General features: G+C 37.4%; 1 protein-coding gene across 8 annotated transcripts in view; it reads right to left on the bottom strand.

Annotated features, from left to right (window-relative positions):
• Positions 1-25,091, bottom strand: part of HELZ (helicase with zinc finger) — a 150,038-nt gene that overhangs the window by 38,707 nt on the left and 86,240 nt on the right. For all 8 annotated transcript variants that reach the window (XM_027080418.1, XM_027080415.1, XM_027080421.1 and 5 more), the window contains 5 exons: positions 23,918-24,146; positions 17,615-17,819; positions 11,084-11,135; positions 10,095-10,285; positions 8,146-8,353 (listed from right to left, as the gene is read on the bottom strand). In XM_027080418.1, coding sequence (XP_026936219.1) covers positions 8,146-8,353; positions 10,095-10,285; positions 11,084-11,135; positions 17,615-17,819; positions 23,918-24,146 — 885 coding nt within the window. The remainder of the gene's footprint in view (positions 1-8,145; positions 8,354-10,094; positions 10,286-11,083; positions 11,136-17,614; positions 17,820-23,917; positions 24,147-25,091) is intronic.

Raw genomic sequence — 25,091 nt, 5'->3', positions numbered from 1 at the left:
TCCCAGAGTCCACCATTAGCCCCACCAAAGAGCCAGTAGGCTCCAGTGTTGGGTCGCCTCAGGCCAAACAACCAACAGGGAGGGAACCCAGCCCCACCCATCAGCAGACAAGTGGATTAAAGCTTTACTGAGCTCTGCCCAACAAAGCAACACCCAGCTCTACCCACCACCAGTCTCTCCCATCAGGAACCTTGCACAAGCCTCTTAGATAGCCTCATCCACCAGAGGGCAGACAGCAGAAGCAAGAAGAACTACAACTCTGTAACCTGTGGAGGGAAAATCATATTCGCAGAAAGACAGACAAAATGAAAAGGCAGAGGACTATGTACCAGATGAAGAAACAAGATAAAACCCCAGAAAAACAACTAAATGAAGTGGAGATAGGCAACCTTCCAGAAAAAGAATTCAGAATAATGATAGTGAAGATGATCCAGGACCTCGGAAAAAGAATGGAGGCAAAGATCAAGAAGATGTAAGAAATGTTTAACAAAGACCTGGAAGAATTAAAGAACAAACAAACAGAGATGAACAATACAATAACTGAAATGAAAACTACAAGGAATCAATAGCAGAATAACTGAGGCAGAAGAACGGATAAGTGACCTGGAAGACAGAATTGTGGAATTCACTGCCATGCAAGAGAATAAAGAAAAAAAGAATGAAAAGAAATGAAGACAGCCAGAGACCTCTGGGACAACATTAAACACAACAACATTCCCATTATAGGGGTCCCAGAAGGAGAAGAGAGAGAGAAAGGACCCGAAAAAATATCTGAAGAGATTACAGTTGAAAACTTCCCTAACATGGTAAAGGAAACAGCCACCCAAGTCCAGGAAGCGCAAAGAGTCCCAGCCAGGATAAACCCAAGGAGAAACACAACGAGATACATAGTAATAAAATTGACAAAAATTAAAGACAAAGAAAAATTATTGAAAGTAACAAGGGAAAAACGACAAATAACATACAAGGGAACTCCCATGAGGTTAACACCTGATTTCTCAGCAGAAACTCTACAACCCAGAAAGGAGTGGCATGATATATTTAAAGTGATCAAAGGGAAGAACCTACAACCAAGGTTACTCTACAGGGCAAGGATCTCATTCAGATTTGATGGAGAAATCAAAAGCTTTATAGACAAGCAAAAGCTAAGAGAATTCAGCACCAACAAACCAGCTCTACAACAAATGCTAAAGGAACTTCTCTAAGTGGGAAACACAAGAGAAGAAAAGGACCTACAAAAACAAACCCATAACATGGTGATAGGAAAATGGTGATAGGAACATATATATTGATAATTACCTTAAACGTGAATGGATTAAATGCTCCAACCAAAAGACACAGGCTCACTGAATAGATACAGGAACAAGACCCATATATATGCTGTCTACAAGAGACCCACTTCAGACCTAGGGACACATACAGACTGAAAGGGAGGGGATGGAAAAGAATATTCCATGCAAATGGAAATCAAAAGAAAGCTGGAGTAGCAATATTCATACCAGATAAAATAGACTTTAAATAAAGAATGTTACAAGAGACAAGGAAGGACACTACATAATGATCAAGGGATCAATCCAAGAAGAAGATATAACAATTATATATGCACCCAACATGGGAGCACCTCAATACATAAGGCAACTGCTAACAGGTATAAAAGAGGAAATCGACAGTAAAACAGTAATAGTGAGGGACGTTAACACTTCACTTGCACCAATGGACAGATCATCCAGACAGAAAATTAATAAGGAAACACAAGCTTTAAATGACACAATAGACCAGACAAATTTAATTGATATTTATAGGACATTCCATCCAAAACCAGCAGATTACACTTTCTTCTCACGTGCACACAGAACATTCTCCAGGATAGATCACATCTTGGGTCACAAATCAAGCCTCAGTAAATTTAAGCAAACTGAAATCATATCAAGCATCTTTTCCAACCACAACGCCATGAGATTAGAAATCAATTACAGGGAAAAAAAATGAAAAAAACACAAACACATGGAGGCTAAACAATACGTTACTAAATAACCAAGAGAGCACTGAAGAAATCAAAGAGGAAATTAAAAAAATACCTAAAGACAAATGACAATGAAAACACAATGATCCAAAACCTATGGGATGCAGCAAAAGTAGTTCTAAGAGGGAAGTTTATAGCAATACAAGCCTACCTCAAGAAACAAGAAAAATCTCAAATAAACAATCTAACCTGACACCTAAAGGAACTAGAAAAAGAAGAACAAACAAAACCCAAAGTTAGTAGAAGGAAAGAAATCATAAAGATCAGAGCAGAAATAAATGAAATAGAAACAAAGAAAACTATAGCACAGATCAATAAAACTAAAAATTGGTTCTCTGAGAAGATAAACAAAACTGATAAACCTTTAGCCAGACTCAACAAGAAAACGAGGGAGAGGACACAAATCAGTAAAATTAGAAATGAAAAAGGAGAAGTTACAATGGACACCGGAGAAATATAAAGCATCACAAGAGACTACTACAAGCAACTCTATGCCAGAAGAAACGGACAAATTCTTAGCAAGGTATAACCTTCCAAGACTGAACCAGGAAGAAATGGAAAATATGAACAGACCAATCACAAGCAAGTAATGAAATTGAAACTGTGATTAAAAATCTTCCAACAAACAAAAGTCCAGGACCAGACGGCTTCACAGGTGAATTCTATCAAACATTTAGAGAAGAGCTAACACCCATCCTTCTCAAACTCTTCCAAAAAACTGCAGAGGAAGGAACACTCCCAAACTCATTCTACGAGGCCACCATCATCCTGATACCAAAACCAGACAGAGATACTACAGGAGAAGGAAATTACAGACCAATATCACTGATGAATACAGATGCAAAAATCCTCAACAAAATATTAGCAAACAGAATCCAACAACACATTAAAAGGATCATACACCATGATCAAGTGGGATTTATCCCAAGGATGCAAGGATTCTTCAGTACACACAAATCAACCAATGTGATACACCATATTAACAAACTGAATAAAAAACATATGATCATCTCAATAGATGCAGAAAAAGCTTTTGACAAAATTCAACACATATTTATGATAAAAACTCTCCAGAAAGTGGGCAGAGAGGAAACCTACCTCAACATAATAAAGGCCATATACGACAAACCCACAGCAAACATCATTCTCAATGGTGAAAAACTGAAAGCATTTCCTCTAAGATAATGAACATGACAAGGATGTCCATCCTCGCCAGTATTATTCAACATCGTTTCGGAAGTGCTAGCCACGGCAATCAGAGAAGAAAAAGAAATAAAAGGAATACAAATTGCAAAAGAAGAAGTAAAACTGTCACTGTTTGCAGATGACGTGATACTATACAGAGAATCCTAAAGATGCCACCAGAAAACTACTAGAGCTAATCAATGAATTCGGTAAAGTTGCAGGATACAAAATTAATGCACAGAAATTGCTTGCATTCCTATACACTAACAACGAAAGATCAGAAAGAGAAATTAAGGGAACAATCCCATTCACCACTGAAATAAAAAGAACAAAATACCTAGGAATAAACCTACCTAAGGAGGTAAAAGACCTGTACTCAGAAAACTGTAAGACACTGATGAAAGAAATCAAAGATGACACAAACAGATGGAGAGGTATACCATGTTCTTGGGTTGGAAGAATCCATACTGTAAAAATGACTATACTACCCAAAGCAATCTACAGATTCAATGCAATCCCTATCAAATTACCAGTGGCATTTTTTACAGAACTAGAACAAAATGTCTTAAAATTTGTAGGGAGACACAAAAGACCCTGAATAGCCAAAGCAGTCTTGAGGTAAAAAAACGGAGCTGGAGGAATCAGACTCCCTGACTTCAGACTATACTACAAAGCTACAGTAATCAAGACAGTATGGTACTGGCACAAAACCAGAAATATAGATCAATGGAACAGGATAGGAAGCCCAGAGATAAACCCATGCACCTGTGGTCAACTAATCTATGACAAAGGAGGCAAGGATATACAATGGAGAAAAGACAGTCTCTTCAATAAGTGGTGCTGGGAAAACTGGACAGCTACATGTAAAAGAATGAAATTAGAACACTCCCTGACACCATACACAAAAATTAACTCAAAATGGATTAGAGACCTAAATGTAAGACCAGACACTATAAAACTCTTAGAGGAAAATATAGGCAGAACACTCTTTGACATAAATCACAGCAAGATCTTTTTGAGATCTACCTCCTAGAGTAATGGAAATAAAAACAAAAATTAAAAAATGGGACCTAATGAAACTTAAAAGCTTTTGAACAGCAAAGGAAACTACAAACAAGACGAAAAGACAACCCTCAGAATGGGAGAAAATACTTGCAAAGGAATCAACAGACAAAGGATTCATCTCCAAAACATATAAACAGCTCATGCAGCTCAATATTAAAAAAACAAACAATCCAATCAAGAAATGGGCAGAAGACCTAAATAGACATTTCTCCAAAGAAGACATACACATGGCCAAGAAGCACATGAAAAGCTGCTCAACATCACTAATTATTAGAGAAATGCAAGTCAAAACTACAATGAGGTATCACCTCACACCGGTTAGAATGGGCCTCATCAGAAAATCTGCAAACCACAAATGCTGGAGAGGGTGTGGAGAAAAGGGAACCCTCTTGCACTGTTGGTGGGAATGCAAATTGATACAGCCACTATGGAGAACAGTATGGAGGTTCCTTAAAAAACTAAAAATAGGGCTTCCCTGGTGGCACAGTGGTTGAGAGTCCACCTGCCGATGCAGGGGACACGGGTTCGTGCCCCAGTCAGGGAAGATCCCACATGCCACGGAGCGGCTGGGCCCATGAGCCATGGTCACTGAGCCTGCGCATCCGGAGCCTGTTCTCCGCAACGGGAGTGGCCACAGCAGTGAGAGGCCCGCGTACCGCAAAAAAAAAACAAAACCAACTAAAAATAGAATTACCATATGACCCAGCAATCCCACTACTGAGCATAATATACGCAGAGAAAACCATAATACAAAAAGACACATGCACCACAATGTTCACTGCAGCACTATTAACAATAGCCAGGTCATGGAAGCAACCTAAATGCCCATCGACAGACGAATGGATGAAGATGTAGTACATGTATGCAATGGAATTACTCAACCATAAAAAGGAATGAAATTGCGTCATTGGTAGAGACGTGGATGGATCTTGAGACTGTCATAAAGAGTGAAATAAGTCAGAAAGAGAAAAACAAATATCGTACATTAACGCATATATGTGGAATGTAGCAAAATGGTACAGATGAACCGGTTTGCAGGGCAGAAATAGAGACACAGATGCAGAGAACAAATGTATGGACACCAAGGGGGGAAAGTGGCAGTGGGGGATGGTGGTGTGATGAATTGGGTGATTGGGATTGACATGTATACACTGATGCGTATAAAATTGATGACTAATAAGAACCTGCTGTATAAAAAATAAATTAAATTTTAAAACTTAAAGGAAAAATAGATAAATACCAATTATATTTGGAGAATTCAATATTCTTTTTTTTTCAACGTAGACAGAAAATCAGCAAAGATAAAGTAGACTTGAATAATCGTATCAACCAACTTGACCTATAGCACTAGAGCACTCCATTCTTCTCAAATGTACATGGAACATTTATAAAGATACACCATATCCTGAGCCATAAAAGAAATCTCAATAAATTCAAAAGGATTCAAGTCATGCAAAATATGTTCCCTTACCACAATGGAATTAAAACTAGGAATCAGTTAACAGAAAAATTCTTAGAAAATCCCCAATAACTCACCCAAACTCACCTTTCTAAAAAATCCATGGATCTAATTTTAAGAGAAACTAGAAAGTGTACTGAACTGAATGAAATAAAAATAGAACACTGGAATTTTGTGGGATACACTACTGAGGAGGAAAATTCTAACACTAAGATACCTCTATTAATCTAAGCTTTTGCCTTAACAAAATAAGTGCAAGAGTTGTATTCTAAAAACTCTTTTTTTTAAAAGGCTGAAAGTAAAGACCTTAAGGAAGAGAGAGACACCGCGTGCATATAACAGAAGACTAAATATTAAGATGTCAGCTCTCCCCCAAATTGACCTACAGATTCCACACAATCCCAATCAAAATCCCAGCAGGCTTTTTTTTGTAGAAACTCACGAGCTGATTCTAAAATGTATGTGGAAATGCAAAGGACCTGGAATACACAATTTTGGAAAAGAAAAACAAAGTTGGAGGACTCATACTACCTGATTTGAAGGCTTTTATGAAGCTACAGTAATCAAGACAGTATATTTGGCATGAACAAACATATGCATCAATAGAAGATGACAGAGACTTCACATAGGCAGTAAACTGATTTTCAACAAAGATACCAAGTCATCTTAATGGAGGAAGGAGAGTATTTTCAACAAACGGTGTTAGAACAACTGAGCATACATATATGTAAAAACAAAACAAAATGAGAACAAAAAAACCCTTCAATTCTTACCTCACACCACATATAAAAATTAACTCAAAGGAGACCTAATATAAGAGCTAAGACTATGAAACGTCTAGAAAAAAACACGGAAGATCTTTGTGATCTTGGATTAGGCAAAAAAAATTTGATGTAACACCAAAAACATGACCCAAAGAAGAAAAAGTTGGATAAACTGGACTTCATCAAAAAGGTAAACTTTTATTCTTTGAAAGATACTGTTGAGAAAATCAAAAGGCAAGCCATATCCTGGGAGAAAATATTTTCAAAACATATATCTAATTAAAGATTTGTATTCAGAATGTATACAGAACTCTTATAACTTCGTAAGACAAACCAATAAAAAAGTGGACAAAAGATACAAATAGACACTTCATCAAAGATATACAGGTGGCAAATAAGCCCAATGAAAAGATACTCAACATCATTAGTCATTAGGAACATGCAAATTAATACAACAATCAGATACTATCAGATACCCATAAGCAAGGGTAAAATTAACAAGACTGACAATACCAAGTACTAACGAGAATGTGGAGCAACTGGAAATCTCACACGTACCAGAAATGAAGAATGGTTTGGCCGCTTTGGAAAACAGTACGGCAGTTTCTTATAAAGTTAACGAATGTGCTCAACAAGCTCAGTCCTGGGTATTTACCCAAGAGAAATGAAAATATCTTCAATAGGTATGTTCACAGCAGCTTTGCTCATAAGAGCCAAAAATCAGAAATAATTAAGGATAGATGAAAACAACTGATGGAGAGATAAGAAACACTGTGGTTCATCCATATAAGGGAATACTAATCAACAGCAAAAAGGAACAAACAACTGACACAGACAACACAAATAAATCTCAAAAGCATTAAGCTAAGTGAATGAAGCCAGACACTATGATTCCATTTATATGACAAACTAGAGAAAAGACCAAGGTATAGGCACAAAAGTCAGATCAGTGGTTGCCCAGGGCTGGGGCTGGAGGAGGAAAGTGACTGCAAAGGGACAGGAGGGAGTTGTCTGAAATGTAAACACCCTGAATCTTGATACTGGTGGTGGTGAACAGCTCTGTGTATTTGTCAAAACACATCAAACTACATTCTAAAAGGGTGGATTTTACTCTATATAAATTATACCTCAATAAACCTGACTTTAAAAATTACACAGGGCAATTTTTCCTTATTTATAATTCTAGTAGACAAGAGACTACGATTTGCATAAGAAATAACTTCTTTAAATAAACTATTGCCACAGTACCATTAATGTTTAGTATGCTACAAAAATATTTTGGGTCAACAAAAATGTTTAACAGGAGAGGGTTTTCTGTCTCAATTTTAAATGACTACCATTTAAAAAAAATCTAAATATTAACATTTTTCCAGGAAATTGATACCATCAATCGTAAGTGGTAGGTTACATCTAAGTTTTGTATCTGTGCACATATCTGTATCTTCTGGAGAGAGGATCCACAGTTTTTACATCAGATTCCTCCTCGAAAAGGCTTATAATCTATGAACGAGTTAACACTCGCACTGTTAAAGGAAACTTATGCGTTGATACAACCTGGCATGTCGTCAGTCTAGGAGCACGAGAACAGCACAGCAACTCACAACCTGGCGCGTCGTCAGTTTAGGGGCACGAGAACAGCAGCAACTCACCGTTTCGACTCTGCTCATGTTGGTCCTTCTCCTGATGCTGGCTTTGCGTCTGCCCTATGCTGACAGGTGGGTGATGCCCAAGGCCATAAGGTATAGGAGACCCCCGCCCATGTGTCTGTAAGAGGTTCATATTGTAGGCCATGGCTGCCTGGTGTGTAATGATTCGAGGATCAACTGCAAACCTACCCTGGTATCCTGTCCATGGTACCTAGGTTATTATAAGAAATAAAATAATTGCTTTCAGTCCATTTTGAAAGGCAAACTGCTATAGTGCTATTAATTAGGAAAGAGCAAACACGCACAGAGATGTTAATTTTATCAAAATGAATAACTACAAAATGAATGCTAATAGTACCAACTGGTAGAATGACTGCTATATCTCAACTGGCAAAAAAAAAAAAAAAAAGCTCCTTGAATCTTTAGTATGTAAGGGAAAACTGACCACTTCCCTTACACACTAGGTTAGGAAGAAATCAAGGACTTAAAATTGGTAATTATTCCTTGAGGCATCAAATCATTTTATAGTCTTGAATCAATTTCCCTCAGTATGAATGCATATATGTCACTGATTACCATGAAAACTGTCTTTTAAAGTCATAACTGCATAGATATACAGTTTAATAAACTTGAATAAGAGAACAGGGAAAAAATTTAAGAAAAAATTCAGTCTAAGGAGTCTCAACTCAAAAAATATGTATTACTATTTTATATGAATAACCAAATCATTTAATGTTCATTTACTGTAGGCAAAATTCAAACAGGTCATTAATTTAATTAATGCTTCTGATTAATTAAACCACAGAAACAGAAAATTTCTTTAGGTGTGTCAAAATATATAATCTCTGCATATTAATATAAAATGAATAAACACAATGACATCTGAGCTACCACCCCTATTATTTTATTATAATACAACTGTTAAATTCAGACTCTTAGAAATCTTTAAAAGTCTCTTTGACCTAGTAAAATGAAATATAAATCCCAAGGGACTTACTATTTAAAGCAGATGATGTATAATGTTGCCAGGCTGTCTGGGAAGAAATAACTCAGCTAAGATGGAAAGTCTATGGGGAGTCGACATAAATGACATATTTCTTATTGACAGTTATTCTCACTGGCTGCCGGGATTGTGAACCACCATGACCAACATGGCTGGAAAATGTTGGCAGCTAGGCGTTTTTGCATTTTGGGGGTGTAGGCAGGGGTGCCAAAGATCCTTGACAATGATCACCTCTACCTGAAGCTACAGTACTTATCTTAAATGAAGAAATATTTTCTAGGCTAAAATTCCTGAATTTGGAAATATTAGTAAACAGCAAATTTTTTTAATTACCAAAATACTCAAAAATCTTAAAGAAAAGAAAAATGAGTTTTAACATAAGATGGAAGCCCTCTAAAAATCTATAGTCTTAGAAATGATTTAATGATGTTTTTAAGTGCCAGTAGGATTTCATAAGGTGTGGAATTTCTCAGATAAATTTAGATCCAAGGGAGCTAGGCTAATCCAAACCTTTTTGCCTCCTCCAAAGAACTGTATTTCTTAGGGTTAGTGAATTATATAAGAATGAAAAAGCAAAAGATAAAATAAAACATCACTTTACAAAACAAGAGTCCAATTTACTAGCTCTGTTAACTTTTGGCCCAATTTTCCCCAGTAAAAATACTTAAGACAATACAAAGGCTTTTCAATCAAAACACCCAATTTACAGATTTCTTCATAGCCACTGACAAAATTGTAACAAATTTTAAGCAACAATTCACATTTCTTTGGTCATAAGAGCTGCTTTGAATGAAAGAAGCTTACAGACATTGAAAACCAAAAAAAAAAAAAAAAAAAGAAAGAAAAGAGAGAGACAGATTAGTAGAACACTATTTGGGATAGTCACTAATTTACTGAAGCCTATTTTATCTTATTCATTCAATAGAGAGTATCTTAAACATCTACTTACAGGTAAAGGCACGGACATAACTACATTCCCTCCATAGACAGCAGGTACATAAAGAATACTTGTCCCAGTGTGAGGATCTATTCTTTGAACAGGGCTTGGAGATTTCCCCAAATTTGGGTGAGGTCCAAGAGGAGGTGGAGGGGTATATGCTCTAATAGGGTTGCCAATAAGCACAGAAGGATTGGGCTGAACTGGAAAACAAATAGAGAAAGGATGCACTCAATAGCTGTACATATTCACGTAGACAAAAATAATTAAAATCATCCAACAGCAAAACACATTCCCCAGCTTTGCCATAAGGTATCTTATATTCAAAGAGTTATCAGTGTGAAAGAGTAGAGCATATTAAAAAAACAATCACTTTACCATATTCCCTAAAATTAGCTTGAGATATACAAAGTATTCCTTGTAAAAACTAGCATAATTTTAAATGTCTTGCAAGGAGCTGGAGATGTGTCCTTCAAGAGAGAAAACCATACAGTAAACATTCTTCTGAGACTAGAAAACGTAAACAATTCTTCAGAATAAAGTTTTGAGTTGCAACTGTAGCACAGCCACATACAAAACAGTTAAGCAGTTATTGTTTTAAGAGCATAATTCTGCAACATTTTAAATCACTTAAATAAACTTTATCTTGAAAATTTGTATACCCAACATTTGTAGGATATAAATATGTTCCAAAAACTTATGTTGCATAGGAGGCTGAAATGTTCATCCTCAAAACTTCTATATATATGTACCTTGGTACCTACAAAATCACCTCTTTTCAGAAATGACATATCAAAGCATTCACAAGAACAGATGTGTTGAATAAAAGAGTTACATGAGCTCCAAAGTGTCAGTGTGTGTGTGTGTGTGTGTGTGTGTGTGTGTGTGTGTGTGTGTGTGTGTGTGTCCCTCTCCATCCTCCTCTTTCTAAATGACGAAATTTGGAATAAACGTCTTACATCATAAAAGCAAGCTTTCATAAGGCTAATTTTTCCACTTACCAATTCCATCATTCTGGAAATGATCATTCTGGATATGATGGAGGCTTTTCCCCTTTACAGAAAAACACAAATGTATAATAATTTAAACACACCTAATATTAAAGAACAAAAACCATTTTCCTCATTCCATGCAAAATAAATGTATATAGCAACAATTAAAATGTAAAGACTGTGAGTCTGTAATTAATAACCGTTAGAGGCCTTTGAGCCAACCTTCTTTTTAAACATTAAGTCAGGGACTCCCCTGGTGGTGCAGTGGCTTAGAATCCGCCTGCCAATGCAAGGGACATGGGTTCGATCCCTGGTCTGGGAAGATCCCACCTGCCGCAGAGCAACTAAGCCCATGCACCACAAGTACTAAGCCCACGCACCGCAACTACTGAAGCCTGTGTGCCTAGAGCCTGTCCTCCGCAACAAGAGAAGCCACCGCAATGAGAAGCCCGCACACCACAATGAAGAGTAGCCCCCGCTTGCCTCAACTAGAGAAAGCCTGTGCGCAGCAACGAAGACCCAACACAGCCAAAAATAAATAAAATAAAAACATTAAGTCATGGTGCTAGGCCTCAAGTTTCCTCAACATCAAATTAAGGATATCTAAAATTCTTTTTTCTTTTTAAATTAATGTTTTTATAAAAAGAAATATGCATCAATATGACTGAAACCTAAATTCTATTCCTTTGCAGCTTCTCTATAAATTTTCTATGAATTAAATGGTGAAGTGTAAATGCCGTTTTCAAGGGAAAAATATCAATCTTCAACTCTTGAGGATGAGAACCTCTAAAATAATAATATGAATGTAAATATGCTTTGGGGTTTATGATATTTTGAGTATGATTCATGGCATCAAACTGTAAAATTTACTGAAGGAACAGGAAAATGCACAGTGTCATAATCTGCTTAAGAGAATGTACGAATTTTCTAGAAAGCAATGTGGATGTCAAAAGCATCAGAAATGTACATATGCTTTAACCCAATAATTGCACTTCCAGGAACCTAAATGTCCATCAGTAGAAAATTTATTAAATAAGCAATGGCAGATTCATACAATGGCATGCTAGTCTACCATTAAAAATGATGACTTTGGGGCAGAAATATGTGAGGAAACATATGGTTCTGAGTTTCTAGACTAAAAAAATTTTTTTTCTCTTTTCATTGGCTAAATGTAACACACAAAGCCATTACACAACACAAGTAGCACATTATACAACTTACCCTTCCACCACGTAAATTTTTTATTTGTACATTATATCTGAAAGCTTAAGTGGGGGGATAATGCCTATAGCAAGAAGAAGAATTTGTTCTTGACCAAAGCAAAGGTACAGTGATGCTTCACTTATCTCCCTATCCGCCAGCAACTTTAAATATTCAGGTTAGCACTAAACATCAAAGGCTTATGGTCAGCTGGTTAGCGACGGGTAGGCAAGGGCAGCTAAGCTCCAACTCTTAAAATGTCAGAAAAAAAACAGTCAAGAAAGAATCAGAGTTGCTCCTTTAACCAGAAGAGAATGTTCACAGTGACTGTCGTTAGCTATTAAAAAAAAAAACAAACAAAAAACAAGCTTCTGAGGAATAGAGAAGTGAAAAGAAAAGCAGGCAGAGGAAAGGAGAAAATGGCACACAGCAGGGACGGCAGCAACAGGTGGAAGATGAGAGGCGTAAGCAATGAGAAGTGACCACAAGAGCAGCCAGAGGCAGACACGCTGACAGAAGAAAGGAGAGCAGTGACACAGCAGAGATAAGACCGTTCCAAGAGGCTAATAAACCATTCAGATTTCTCAGCCTCTGAGGACTTGTCAACCAGGGGCGGCTGTGTGTCAGGTGGAGAAATCGCTGTCACTGGGTCAGTGTGGAAGGCACAACAGGCCCCCCAAAGACATACACACCCTACTCCCTGGAACCCAGGAGCTGTCATGTCATGTGGCAAAAGGGGCTCTGCAGATGTAACTAAAGACTTAAAATAGGAGGATTATCCTGGATTATCTGGGGCGATCCAATCTAATCACATGAGCCCTAAAAGCAGAGACACCTCTCCAGCTGAGTCAAAGAGATGTGGAAGAAAAGCAAGGAAGAGATACAAGTGGTAGAAGGGGAAGTCAGAGATGCCAAGAGAGAGAAGGCTTCAATGCACTGTTGACAGCTCTGAGAGGCAGAGCCACATGCGAGAACTGGAAAGAAGCCTCCAGAGCTAAGAATGGCTCCCAGCTGACAGCCAGCAAGGAAACAGGGACCTCAGTCCTTGCAACCACAAGGACTGGATTCTGCCAACAACCTGCATGACCTTAGAAGCAGATCCTTCCCAGAGCCTCCAGATAAGAGCCCATTCGACCAACACCTTGATCCTGGTCTTGTGAGACCTGGAGCCAAGAAACCAACAAAAACCTGGACATCTGACTCAAAGGAATGTGAGATAATAAATGGGTGTCATTTCAAGTCACTAGGCTTGTGCTAATTTGTTACAACAGCAATCGGAAGTCAATACAAAGAATAACCATAGCCTGGACTGATCCTGCACTGCAAAGCTGGAAGCATGCCAGACAACACACATCAGCACTGGGTGCTGTGTGATAAACCAAGTGAAAAGAAGCTTGGGAAGGACCTAACTACCTAGGGCGCTATCTGTTTAGGCCACTATTGAGTCCCTGAGCTTAGAACATCGCCTGGCGCCATGAATACTGTTGAACGAATGGGGGAAAAAAAGCAAGCTGGGGCCTCTCACAAAAAGATAGTGGCATATCTGCAAGCACAATTCAGCACCCTGTTACAGTTCAATACGGGAAAACTCCTCTAGCATGTTTAGACTTCCCATGCAACTGCAGAGCAGTAAGTGTGCTTGGTCTATACAAAATATACAGTGTTTGGCAGCATATAACTAAATAACAAGGCAGCAGTAAGCTAGAGCTAACTATGTAGAAAAGTCATTCCATAATGATAATTCCAAACTTCTGCTAATAAACCTTCAGGAAGTATGTATACCTTTGGTAGAAAGCTTATAAGCAAATGTAGTTCACATCATCTGTTTTTTGAGGACCATTTTTTTTACTCAACCGTTTATTCATTCAAGTATTTATTGTTTCATTCACTCATTCTTTCATTTTCCATTTATTCATTCAACAAATGTTTATGAGGGCCCACGATATGTCCACCCCTGGCTGGGCACTGAGGCTACTGAGCCACATAAGTCTGACACGTCTTCTGATGTCTGGACCCTGAGACACAACATAAGCAGCTACAGACAGTGAAGAACAATTCACAAACTAAAATCTATAAAACAATGCTGTGGTCTTCTCAGAGGACCCATTTCTGAATATTATCTATCCTCTGAAGAGTTTTTATAGTATGTACAAATGGATCTGTCCCATCTTCGCAAAGTTTCTGAACACTGTTCCCAGCACGTGCCCAGGAGAAAGCAGACTGAAGACAAGCAAATTGTTTTCCTACGTGCTGATTCTGTAGGCACCCGTGAAACAGATGCCTTCCTACAGATAAACGATGCCTGGAGAGTGGGGCAATGAGTCTTATCTAGGACCACCTGCTCCTGGATCCCCTAATATCTGTACCTTCGCTAACCCTTACCAGAGAACCTACATCTTAGTGAGGAGGATAAAGCCATTTGATTGGTGAAGAGCTAGGGGTAGGCTTTGCTGCCAGACACAGTGCTGAGGGAGCAGGTCCTGGAGCACGTGTAACCATCACCCAGCATTCTGATGATTTTATCTACATTAAATCTTACTGGGATTTTAAGTCTTAGGCTAACATTAACCTTACTAGTTTTTAATATTTCTTATGCACAGAATTGCATTAAAAGTTAAACATTAAGGAAACTTGGGGGGAAATTATATGGCTTAGTATCCTGTTTTAAGAAACAGCACGCTTTTCTTGCAAGTAAATTCCCCTTCATCAAAAGACTCTAGCATATGAAATAAAACATCTGGAATTTGTTTCAAAATTCTCCAGTGCGTATATGTGGTGGTGGAGTGGTGGGCTGACAGCTGAAATAAGATCAAGGATAAACTGATAGTTAATGAAGCTGGATGATAGGGAATTCATTATACTCATCTATTTATGTATATATTTGAAATTTTCTACAATAGAAAGTTGGATAAAAAAAGACTCCAGTACAAATTCAATCCTCAGAACAATTTAATAGAAGTAAAATATAGTACTGGGGTGTGAAGGGAGAGATGATGACAAAAGTAACCTTTGGCTCACTATAACTTAGTTACCTAAAATTATTATTATTATATATGATATAAAGAACTTTAAATAACCAGGTATATAAACAATTGAGTGAACCTCTGTGTTAGTGACAATGAAATAACAGATGATATCTACTGGATCAGTGAAGAAAACTTCCCAAAAAGTTAAAAAGGAAAAACTGGGGAGATGGCTGCTATGGTCCTTAACTACACAGCCTTCCTACTGAAAGAAGGAAGCCCCATGCACTCTCCTGGACGCATCACAGCCATCATTCACGTATCAGGTGTTTACTGAGCACCCACTATGTGCAGGGTGGGGCTAGGCACTAGAGGCCATAAGAAGTATACAGAATAGGATTTTTGTCTCGGGGAGTTTATAGTGTTGGAAAAGCAAGTGGATTCAACATATATTTTCTTTACCTTTAAAATAAAAACAAAAAGCAAATCACAGGATCTTGCTTAGGGTCAGTACACATTTGATATAATGGCTTGAATCTAGCTGCATCTATGGTACATTAATTGATGCTAACATTGATCAATTAAGTAAAAAGTTTATTGTAGTTATTGTATTTAAGAATGTGCAAAAGGTATAATGTCTCTGAAACATTTAAATAAAAAACAGTAAAATGTAAAAGTTTCTAACTGGGTTCCCACTCTTCACCTACTTTAAGCTACTTGCTGTTCCCTGGAGAGCCTGCTCTCTCACACCTCTTGCTTTTCGTATGAGCTCTTTGTTAAGCTTCACTCATTAATCTTAAAAATACTTCTAAGCACCTGTGATAAGCCAGATGTTGTTCTAGGCACAGAGGCTAGAGCAGCAAATAAGACAGGCAAAAATCTCTGCCCTAAAGGAGTTTCTGTTCTAGTTTCTGACAGTCTCCCCAATCTTCCACTCACTCCATCCCCTCGGTGAAATTACCCTGAAATCTCCACTGTGGTGGAGTGGTACTTCCTCTGACCGTTACCCATCTGCCGCAAGAACACTGGGGCTAATTTGCTTCTCTACTACCTACCGTAACAGCTGTCACACAGAAGAAACTTAACTATTTGATAAATAAGTTGATTATTAATTTATCAATAGTTTAAACTTTAGAAATCTAGAGGATTCAGTTATGCAAAATGCTTAATCTGCTTAATCCCAAGTAACTAAAGCATTATTGCATATCAGGTCCATTTTTATTAAACTCAGACAACAGTACATTAAAACAGAAAGCAGTTCTCGTCTCAGTTTAATATTTACTCAGCTAAAAGTTCTTCAAGATATTAAACCAATAATTATTTCTTGCACATTAAGCTTTACATTTTTAAAACGAAGCCCCAAACTGGCATACTCTCTTAATTCATGTCAATAAGTTTAATATCATGCTGATGACTATAAATACACCCCCAAAACCAGAACAAATACTAAACATGCCACACTCATAACTTTCTTTTCTAGACGGTAAGTGCAAGCATTTTTTTTTCAGGCAATCTAGCAAAGAAACCAGCTGTTTCTGACCAAAATAACTATAGTTCAAAAGTAGACATGGGGGCCTTGATTCCCCCCCATCCCATCCCATCCCAATGACTGGACTACTTCTTATGCAACAAACACTGGTCAAAGTCGATTAAAGTAACCTTCAAGCAGTCAGCCGAATTTTCTGTGTCAAACACCACTTGAATTGGTCACCAGCAAGAGGTTAGAGCTATTTTCTTTATACAAATAGTGCTATTATTATATTGTTCCTTATAAAAATATGCTGTAAAAGCATGCTATATAATATTCTATAAGAGCATGCTTTTAATATGTGTGGCGGTCTTTTAAACTGCTTTGTTTTATTCACATCTTGCTAAAATAAGTCTATCAGTAGAGAGGACCGGGAGGTTATATTATACAAAGGGCACCAGACCTAACCAGGTACCTGAAAACTTTTTTTTTTTTTTAAGATTTTTTTGACGTGGACCATTTTTAAAGTCTTTATTGAATTTGTTACAATATATTGCTTCTGTTTTTTTATGTTTTGGTTTTTTTGGCTGCGAGGCATGTGGGATCTTAGCTCCCCGACTAGGGATCAAACCTGCACCCCCTGCACTGGAAGGTGAAGTCTTACCCACGGACCGCAGGGAAGCCCCCTTGAAAACTTTTTGAGGATGACTTATGCCATTAAGCAGCATGGCTAAACACCACACTGTATTTTCAATTAATGTCCACACTGGACGAGTTCCTTGCAGAAACTGGTTGCCATCAAATGTAACCTTCAATTCCAACACGTAAAGTAACCTGCAGCCCAAGAAAGCTCTGACGTCTCTGCACTGTTCTCTCTTTAACCTCCTCAGTTTCACTGACAGGCTTTACCTTGGGGGGTGACTGCTGCAATCTGTTGGTATTTCCCGTGTGCTGCACTCTCAGAGCCCGGGGGATAAATTCAGGTGCCAGTGGATTCAACACATATGTCTTCTTTAGTTCTAAAGCCTCTAGCTGAGCTTTGATCTGTTCAAAAGTGATTCCATGTAGGCTATTATTTTCATGACACAGGGCAATAAACCGCTCCCAAAATTTCCTACAGAAAAGATTTAGAAGATCAGTTTATAATTTCAGTGGACGAGATCACAGAAATGACTAAAAGCAACTAAAGATTAATTTCGAATTCCCCCACCCCAACCCCAAATCCTTAGGCCCAGTATTCATCTATGATTCAGGTATAATCTTCCCACCAGATCACAAGACTTCAGAAGTTTGGTTCTGAAACTACAGTCATGTCTAGTACTGTGGAACATACAAATTCTGCTCTCCATTAATTCTGGCTGATCAATGAAAGTAACATGGTTAGTGCTCGACTATGCACACTAATTTGGAATGACAGATTTTGTTATCCACACAGTAAGCAAGGATTTCAAAATTGATAACTCATTTTATCAAAGATTTGTACTTCTAGGCATACTCAGCATATACACATTTGTATGTATACATATATATATTATATACATACACACACACACACACACACACACACAAATTTGAATTATGGGGCCAAAGTAGCCTGGTGCTGGGTGGGTGACTAAGAAAAGCCAATTCAGACATAAATCTGAACCACAAAGTAAATAATTCTCATAAGGAACTTAAGAATTAACCAGTTATTCCTACATTTTTCTTTTAATTAACTGACGCTTGTCACAGCAAAGCTCATAACATTAATTGACTAAGTTAAAAGAATTAAATTATGAAAAACACAGGAAGTTGGAATGCTAATTTTTTTTTTTTAAATAAATTTATTTATTTTTGGGTGCACGGGGTCTTTGTTGCTGCTCGTGGGCTTTCTCTCGTTGCGGTGCGCGGGCTTCTCACTGCGGTGGCTTCTCTTGTTGTGGAGCACGGGCTCTAGGCACGTGGGCTTCAGTAGTTGTGGCTCGCGGGCTCTAGAGCGCAGGCTCAGCAGTTGTGGTGCACGGGCTTAGTTGCTCCACGGCATGTGGGATCTTCCTGGACCAGGGCTCGAATCCGTGTCCCCTGCATTGGCAGGTGGATTCTTAACACCACTGTGCCACCAGGGAAGCCCTGGAATGCTAATTTTAATGATGATTATTTATCTCCTAATCAAATTAATAAATACTAAAGGAGAAAAATACATTCAAAATTAATCCAGTTGTACACTGTTGCTCCTGAAGTTTTGAAAATTGATCTCCAAATATTAAAAATATTATATATTACAAAAGATGACATATAAAAAGTTTTAGGATTTTGAATGACTATTATAAATATGCATACCTATCTTTGGTATGAGGTTCAAATAATGTTTTACTATGCTATAAAAGATATGTGATATGGTTTCTTCCCAAGTTGGTATCCTTGTGTCCAGGTGGACAGCAGGTAATCAAGATGGCTTCAAGAAGCATAAATAAAAAGGTTTATATTATAAAAGTTAGTATATGAATGGGAATGGAGTTATTAATACATTCATAAAACTTTGCAGATTTTCATTTCAAACTATGTTTCTCTTACATATGCTTTCTACCATCTTTTCTAATTTTTTAAAGATGAGTTTAAGAAATGGGTCCAGAAAAAATTTCAGGCCTCCATGTCAACAATAGGAAAGGTAAAAATGCTATAAAATATTAAATATGTATTTCCAACAATAAGACATAAAGGCTAACAAGACACTCATTCAGCTACAGGAAGTGTGTGTTGCTAAGAAATGCACACTGAAAGCTGCCCTTTATTTTTATTCTTAAGAACCTTTCCATAGGAATCAAATTTTTTTTCTCATAGTCTGACAGCTAAGGAAAGACTATCTTCAACATAGCACTCAGGATATAAAATCCAAAAACTTTCCTACCCTTTTGATAAAGAACCCCAAAATATTCAACTGTATTAATATTTATCAATACAATTCTACTACATCCTGTATTAAAAAGGAAGTTTTTTTGGTCTAATTGATAAAGTAATAATTTCATAGAGTGGCATTTTATATTCGTGTGAACTTCAAGACACAGCAAAATGAGGAGAGAATGGATTGACTTTACTACAGCCCAGTTTTTGATTTTTATTTATTATAACATATTTTCATTTCCAGCTTACATAACTAAAATGCTAGAACTTGCTCTATTTCAAGCTCCATACCCTGTCCCTATACGCTCTTACTTACCTCAACTGCACTGAAGTAACATCGAGTTAAGCAGAACCTTTAAACCACCTCACACGTCACAAGAAGCTGGTAGCTTGGTGACAGTTTTCATCTACAAGATCCCAGGGATCTCAAGGAAACAGCCTTTGAGTTAAAGGAACCGTTTCAGAAGCAACACTAAACACTTGCTAGAAGCTAATCAAATTCAACTAATTCCAAAAGCAACCTGGAACTTCCATCTTAAATCTCACTTGTCTTTTGATAGCCTAAGGGAACAGCAAAATGGTCAAGCACGTGGATTCTAGAACTAGGCTGCCTGGGCTTCAGTCATGGCTCTGTCATTCAGCAGCCCTGTAGCGCTGGGCAAGTTATTTAACCTCTCTTCATACCTCAGTTTCCTCATGTGTAAAACAGGGCACCAACAGTGTTATTATTATTATTATACTTTTATCACTAAGAAGACTTTTATTTCTCACTTTTAAACTTTCAGAGAAATGTATTCTTTCCTTCAAAAATTCTTAAAGGCAAAAATATTCCTTTCTTCTCTCTTTGTGAAGGCTCTTTCAAAGACCATTTCACACTGTCCTTGAACTCAATTCTTTAATGAAATACTACACATGGCATTATGAGGCATTTCAGAACACATAACTGGAAGATCACTTGAGAATTTCAACAACACTCAGACTGAAGAATTCACCACTATGATTATTTAAAGGCTTCACCAACTCTCAGCGCCTCCCTAAAATGTTAACATGTTAATTTTTTTTCTAGTAATGTTGGTTAGAAAACCCAAGTGTGTCTCTACGTTGTGAACGTAAGTGTTACTTTCAGAAGACAAAACCTTACGTTCAATCACTGCATGAACCCAAAGTCTGCTTGCATTTTCATGCTAACCTTGCTTCTAGGATCGCTGATAAAACATTGAAAAATCACTTGGTGTCCTCAGGTCATAGAGAGAGAGGGTGTCTGTGCACATACACACACCTCTACACGTGTGAAATAGGTTTATATCTCACTGAGCAGGTGGAATTCGCTAATGAAGAAATTCGGTTCAAAGAGAGATCTCTTCCAAACTCTCTGGTTTGGAAAAACGCATGAACACGCCCCGCCTCCCCTCCCCCATCACCTCTCCTCACTCAGTGTAGATTTATCCACGCACACGCCTCGCTTCCTCGGAAAGGCAGGGTAACCCAGTGAGGTCAATCTGACATCTGTCTGAGTGAGACACTTAGTAGCTATGTGGTCCTGGGCAGTAATTTAAACGCTACATCAGGCTGCCCATTTAAAATGCAAATAAAATACCCACATTACCGGGTCATTAGGATGACTGAGCGAGGCGAAGTGTACAAAGCACTTGACCTAGCACCTGGCACAGAGAAAGCTGTCAATAAACAGCAGCTACTACATTAATATTTGTTTGTTTGGCAAGTGGGAGAAGGGAAAGTTCCCGCCATTCATTTAGGGTTAACAGAAAAATTGTTTAAAAATCCTTTACAACAAAAAAGATTATACAACTGGTTGCCTTCTAAACTGGTATAGTAAACACAGTAATCATTCCTTGAAAACTTGATCAATATTTGGAAATACCATATTAGTTTTTTATAAATATCAAATGAGCAAGGGAGAGAGACATCCTGATTAACTCAAACTATTGATACAAAGAATTCACGCCTTCATTAGTATAGTACCTAAGAATCACATTATGTCCTCCAGGTTTACCTGTATTATGAGATTAATTTAATTTCTAATGAAACTGGAAAGAGTAAAGCATAAACATCCATAGCCTCAACTATCAGCTCCTGGGTTAGAGCTGATTAAACTGTCCAAATAACAGATTATCAGCATTCCCATTCAGCTATGGGTCACATGATTTTCTCTCCCTACACAATGTACTGAACTCTCTGAAAGTATTTTACTTAGCTTATAAATTAATTTGAGGGCCTTGACACACTCCAGCTGAGTAGTAAGAAATAAGCAACCTGTAGGCCTGGCTTCAAGTTAAAAATTAGCCCTGGATCATTCTGATAGCATGGCCTCAGGAAGAATCATTCACCTATTTGCTCTGAGAAAATAACGACTTATGTCAGAGAAGGGGTGAAAAATGCTGATCTCATGTAATTCACAGTATAATATACCTCTGTGGAAAGGGGTAATGATTTTAAAAAATATGCATGTTGGTAAACGTTTGGGGTTATTTATAAAGAACGTCCAAAAGTAATGTCACTCAAGACTACTGTTATACCTATTTATTCCCACAACAGTTTCTAGTTGCTTTTAATACATGTCAGCCTACTTTACATGTGTTAATCTAATAAAATTCTAATCAAACTGTATGTGTTCTCACATTTATCAAATGATAAATATAAACAAAAATGGTAAACTACCACAGCAATATTCTAACCAAATATATTTGCAATGAACAGTAAAGTAACTAAAGTGAACTTCTCAGGAAGGAAGCCAAATTAATAGACTTAGTTTTATTCATTGGTATCTTGGAATTAATATAGTTCCTTCCCCAACTTTTTGTCATTAGTGGCTAAAAATTAATGGAAATCTATTTTTAAAACAAGAAACTAAAGGTATTTTACAATAGAGCTGTTTAGCTATATATAAACAAATCATGGACCATTCAAGTTTTACTTCCTTAAAAATAAAAGGTTATTCTTCAGAATGTAACCATAAATTAAACTCTAGGTGATTAATGGCTTTCCCCTATAAAGTATATTAACTTCTTTTGGAATCTTAAACTCTAATGTATGCAGCTTATTCTTAAAGGTCCCAAATTGTTTCCTTTGCCATAGAATACTTTTTTCCTGCTGAGACAGGAAAACAGATAATAAAATGCTGCTATATCTATATTGCAACAGAAAACTTGGTTTAAACGGGCCACTTCCTAACAACTTTGTCTACTTTAACATATCACGAAGAAATAACTACCCAAGGCGTATTTGAGACCATCGGCACCTCTTTCTACTTTTCTGAACTCACTCTGACAGGTACTAGAATACTTAAAAAATTTTAAGTAATCCCTCGTGTATTTCTTTCTTTTTCATAAAGAATATTCTAAATTTCTGTTCAACTGTTTTTTTGTAACATAGTTTTTCAACATTGCATAGGCCAAGTCTTATATTACTGGCTTCATACAGTTAAAAGTCCTATTAACTAGTATAAATCGTAAGTGTACAAGGAGAAGTTTTTTATTTATGTTGATATTTTAACATTCCTTATGGCTACAATCTAAGGAATACTAACAGTTCTTTCCAAATACAAGTAACAACCCTTTTTAACCCCCTAATTTTAAGATCCTCTGGATTAACCAGACACAAAGATTTGCACTGAGAAGCCTTGAGAGAAAATGAGAAGGAAACTCATCAAAAACAGGCTAAAACAATAATGAAGGAAAAAAGAGGGGAGTATAGGTATGAAATTCAGTCTCCATCAAAGACAACGCACACACACAAAACCACCTTCAGGACCTCGCACTGGTCAGTCCCTTGTCCTGGAGCACTCTTACCCCAGGAGCCTGCGTAGCTCATACCCTCAACTCCAGAGTCAGCTTCTCAGTGAGGCCACCTCTGACCACACACACCATGTGAGATCACAAACCGCCCACCCTACCCCATCACTTCTAATGCCCCTTGATGTTCTATTTCTTCCACTGAACTTACCACATAAAATACTACAGTGTTTTTATTTTGCTTACTGTCGGTGTTCCTCTCCTCCCCAATAAAATGTTAAGCCCCACAAAGGCAGAGATTTTTGTTTTGTTCACTGATGTATCCTCAGTGGCTAGAAGAGTACTTAGAACACAGTAGGCACTCAGGAAACACCTTATGAATGATGATTGATTCAATGAACACACAATTTCATGTACAAAATGAATAGGCTCAAAGCAATATATTTTTGTGTTCCCACTGGGTATTAGTTAAGACTAAACTTGATTTTAATTAGCCAGGAGGTCATATAAATATGTGCATAGGGATGCAAATTACTCTACATTTCCCTCTTTAATGTCGCAAACACTAACACATAATTACCTGCATCTTCCAATAGAGCACAGAGCAATGGGATCACCCACCACGGCAACCAGGGACTGTGCTCTTGTGATGGCAGTATTGAGAAGCTTATAGTTAGATAAAAAACCATAATCTAAGTCCTCTGTGGAATCTTCCAGCAGTTGCTCTTTCTTTTTAATTGGTGTCTGTTTATGTTTACAAGTATGTCTTGTACGTACTGTGCTAAGAAACAAAACTCTGAATTGCTTTCCTGTAAAAAAAAAATAATTAAAAATAAGAGGACTGTTATTCTGAGCCATATAATAAAAGCATTTCATTTTTGAAATCTTATTGCTAAATAAGAGGTGTTGATGAGAATGTGGAGAAACTGGAACTCTTGTTCACTGTAGGTGGAAATATAAAACAGTATGTGAAACACTATAGAAAATACCATGGCGGTTCCTCAAAAAATTAAACATAGAACTAACATATGATGCAGCAACTCTACTTCTGGAAACACACCCAAAAGAACTGATTCCATAAGGAAGCCTAGAGAGAGACTAGTCTGTACATGTTCTTTCTTACATCGACACATCTCTTCCCTCATTCTATGACAAGTCTCCACAGATGCGAATACAGTTCTAGTGTCAATTCTTCGTTCTCTCCTCTCCAGGCCAAACAATCCTAGTTCCTTCAACCATTTCTGACTCCACAGGGCAGTTTCTAGACCACTAACTATGCTAGGTCGTCTCTGGACGCTTCCTAGTTTATTAGTAATATTCTTTCTAAAATGCACACCCAAATTCTGCGTGATCTGAATGCATGGTATACTGGAGCTATTTTTTTCCCCCATAATCTAGAAATTGTATTACTCTTATTATTGTATATTACCATGAAACTTCAGATTGTACTGGGCTTTTCTGGCACTCACATTATAGTGTTGCTTCACTTACTTAAATGCACAAATTTCATAGCAACTAATTACATGAAAATTTAAAAGAGTTGCTTTATTCACTTAGGAAAATCTAGATGAAGAACAAGCTATGCCTTTAAAAATTTGCTTGACAGGTACAAGCTTTTAAAAATCTTTATAAACAAATTAGTCCTCAGATACATTATAACAACAATAGGTGTTGTATGCTACTGCGATTGCAACTACAGCATACAGATATTTGCAGTTACAGTCATGGAGGACATCCGTTTGTTGATACTTCTT

The sequence above is a fragment of the Aethalodelphis obliquidens genome, unplaced genomic scaffold, assembly GCF_003676395.1.
Source record: "Aethalodelphis obliquidens isolate GAN/ISIS:26980383/991018 unplaced genomic scaffold, ASM367639v1 scaffold44, whole genome shotgun sequence".
Classification (NCBI taxonomy): Eukaryota; Metazoa; Chordata; class Mammalia; order Artiodactyla; family Delphinidae; genus Aethalodelphis; species Aethalodelphis obliquidens.
This window is presented reverse-complemented; position numbering and strand designations above follow the sequence as displayed.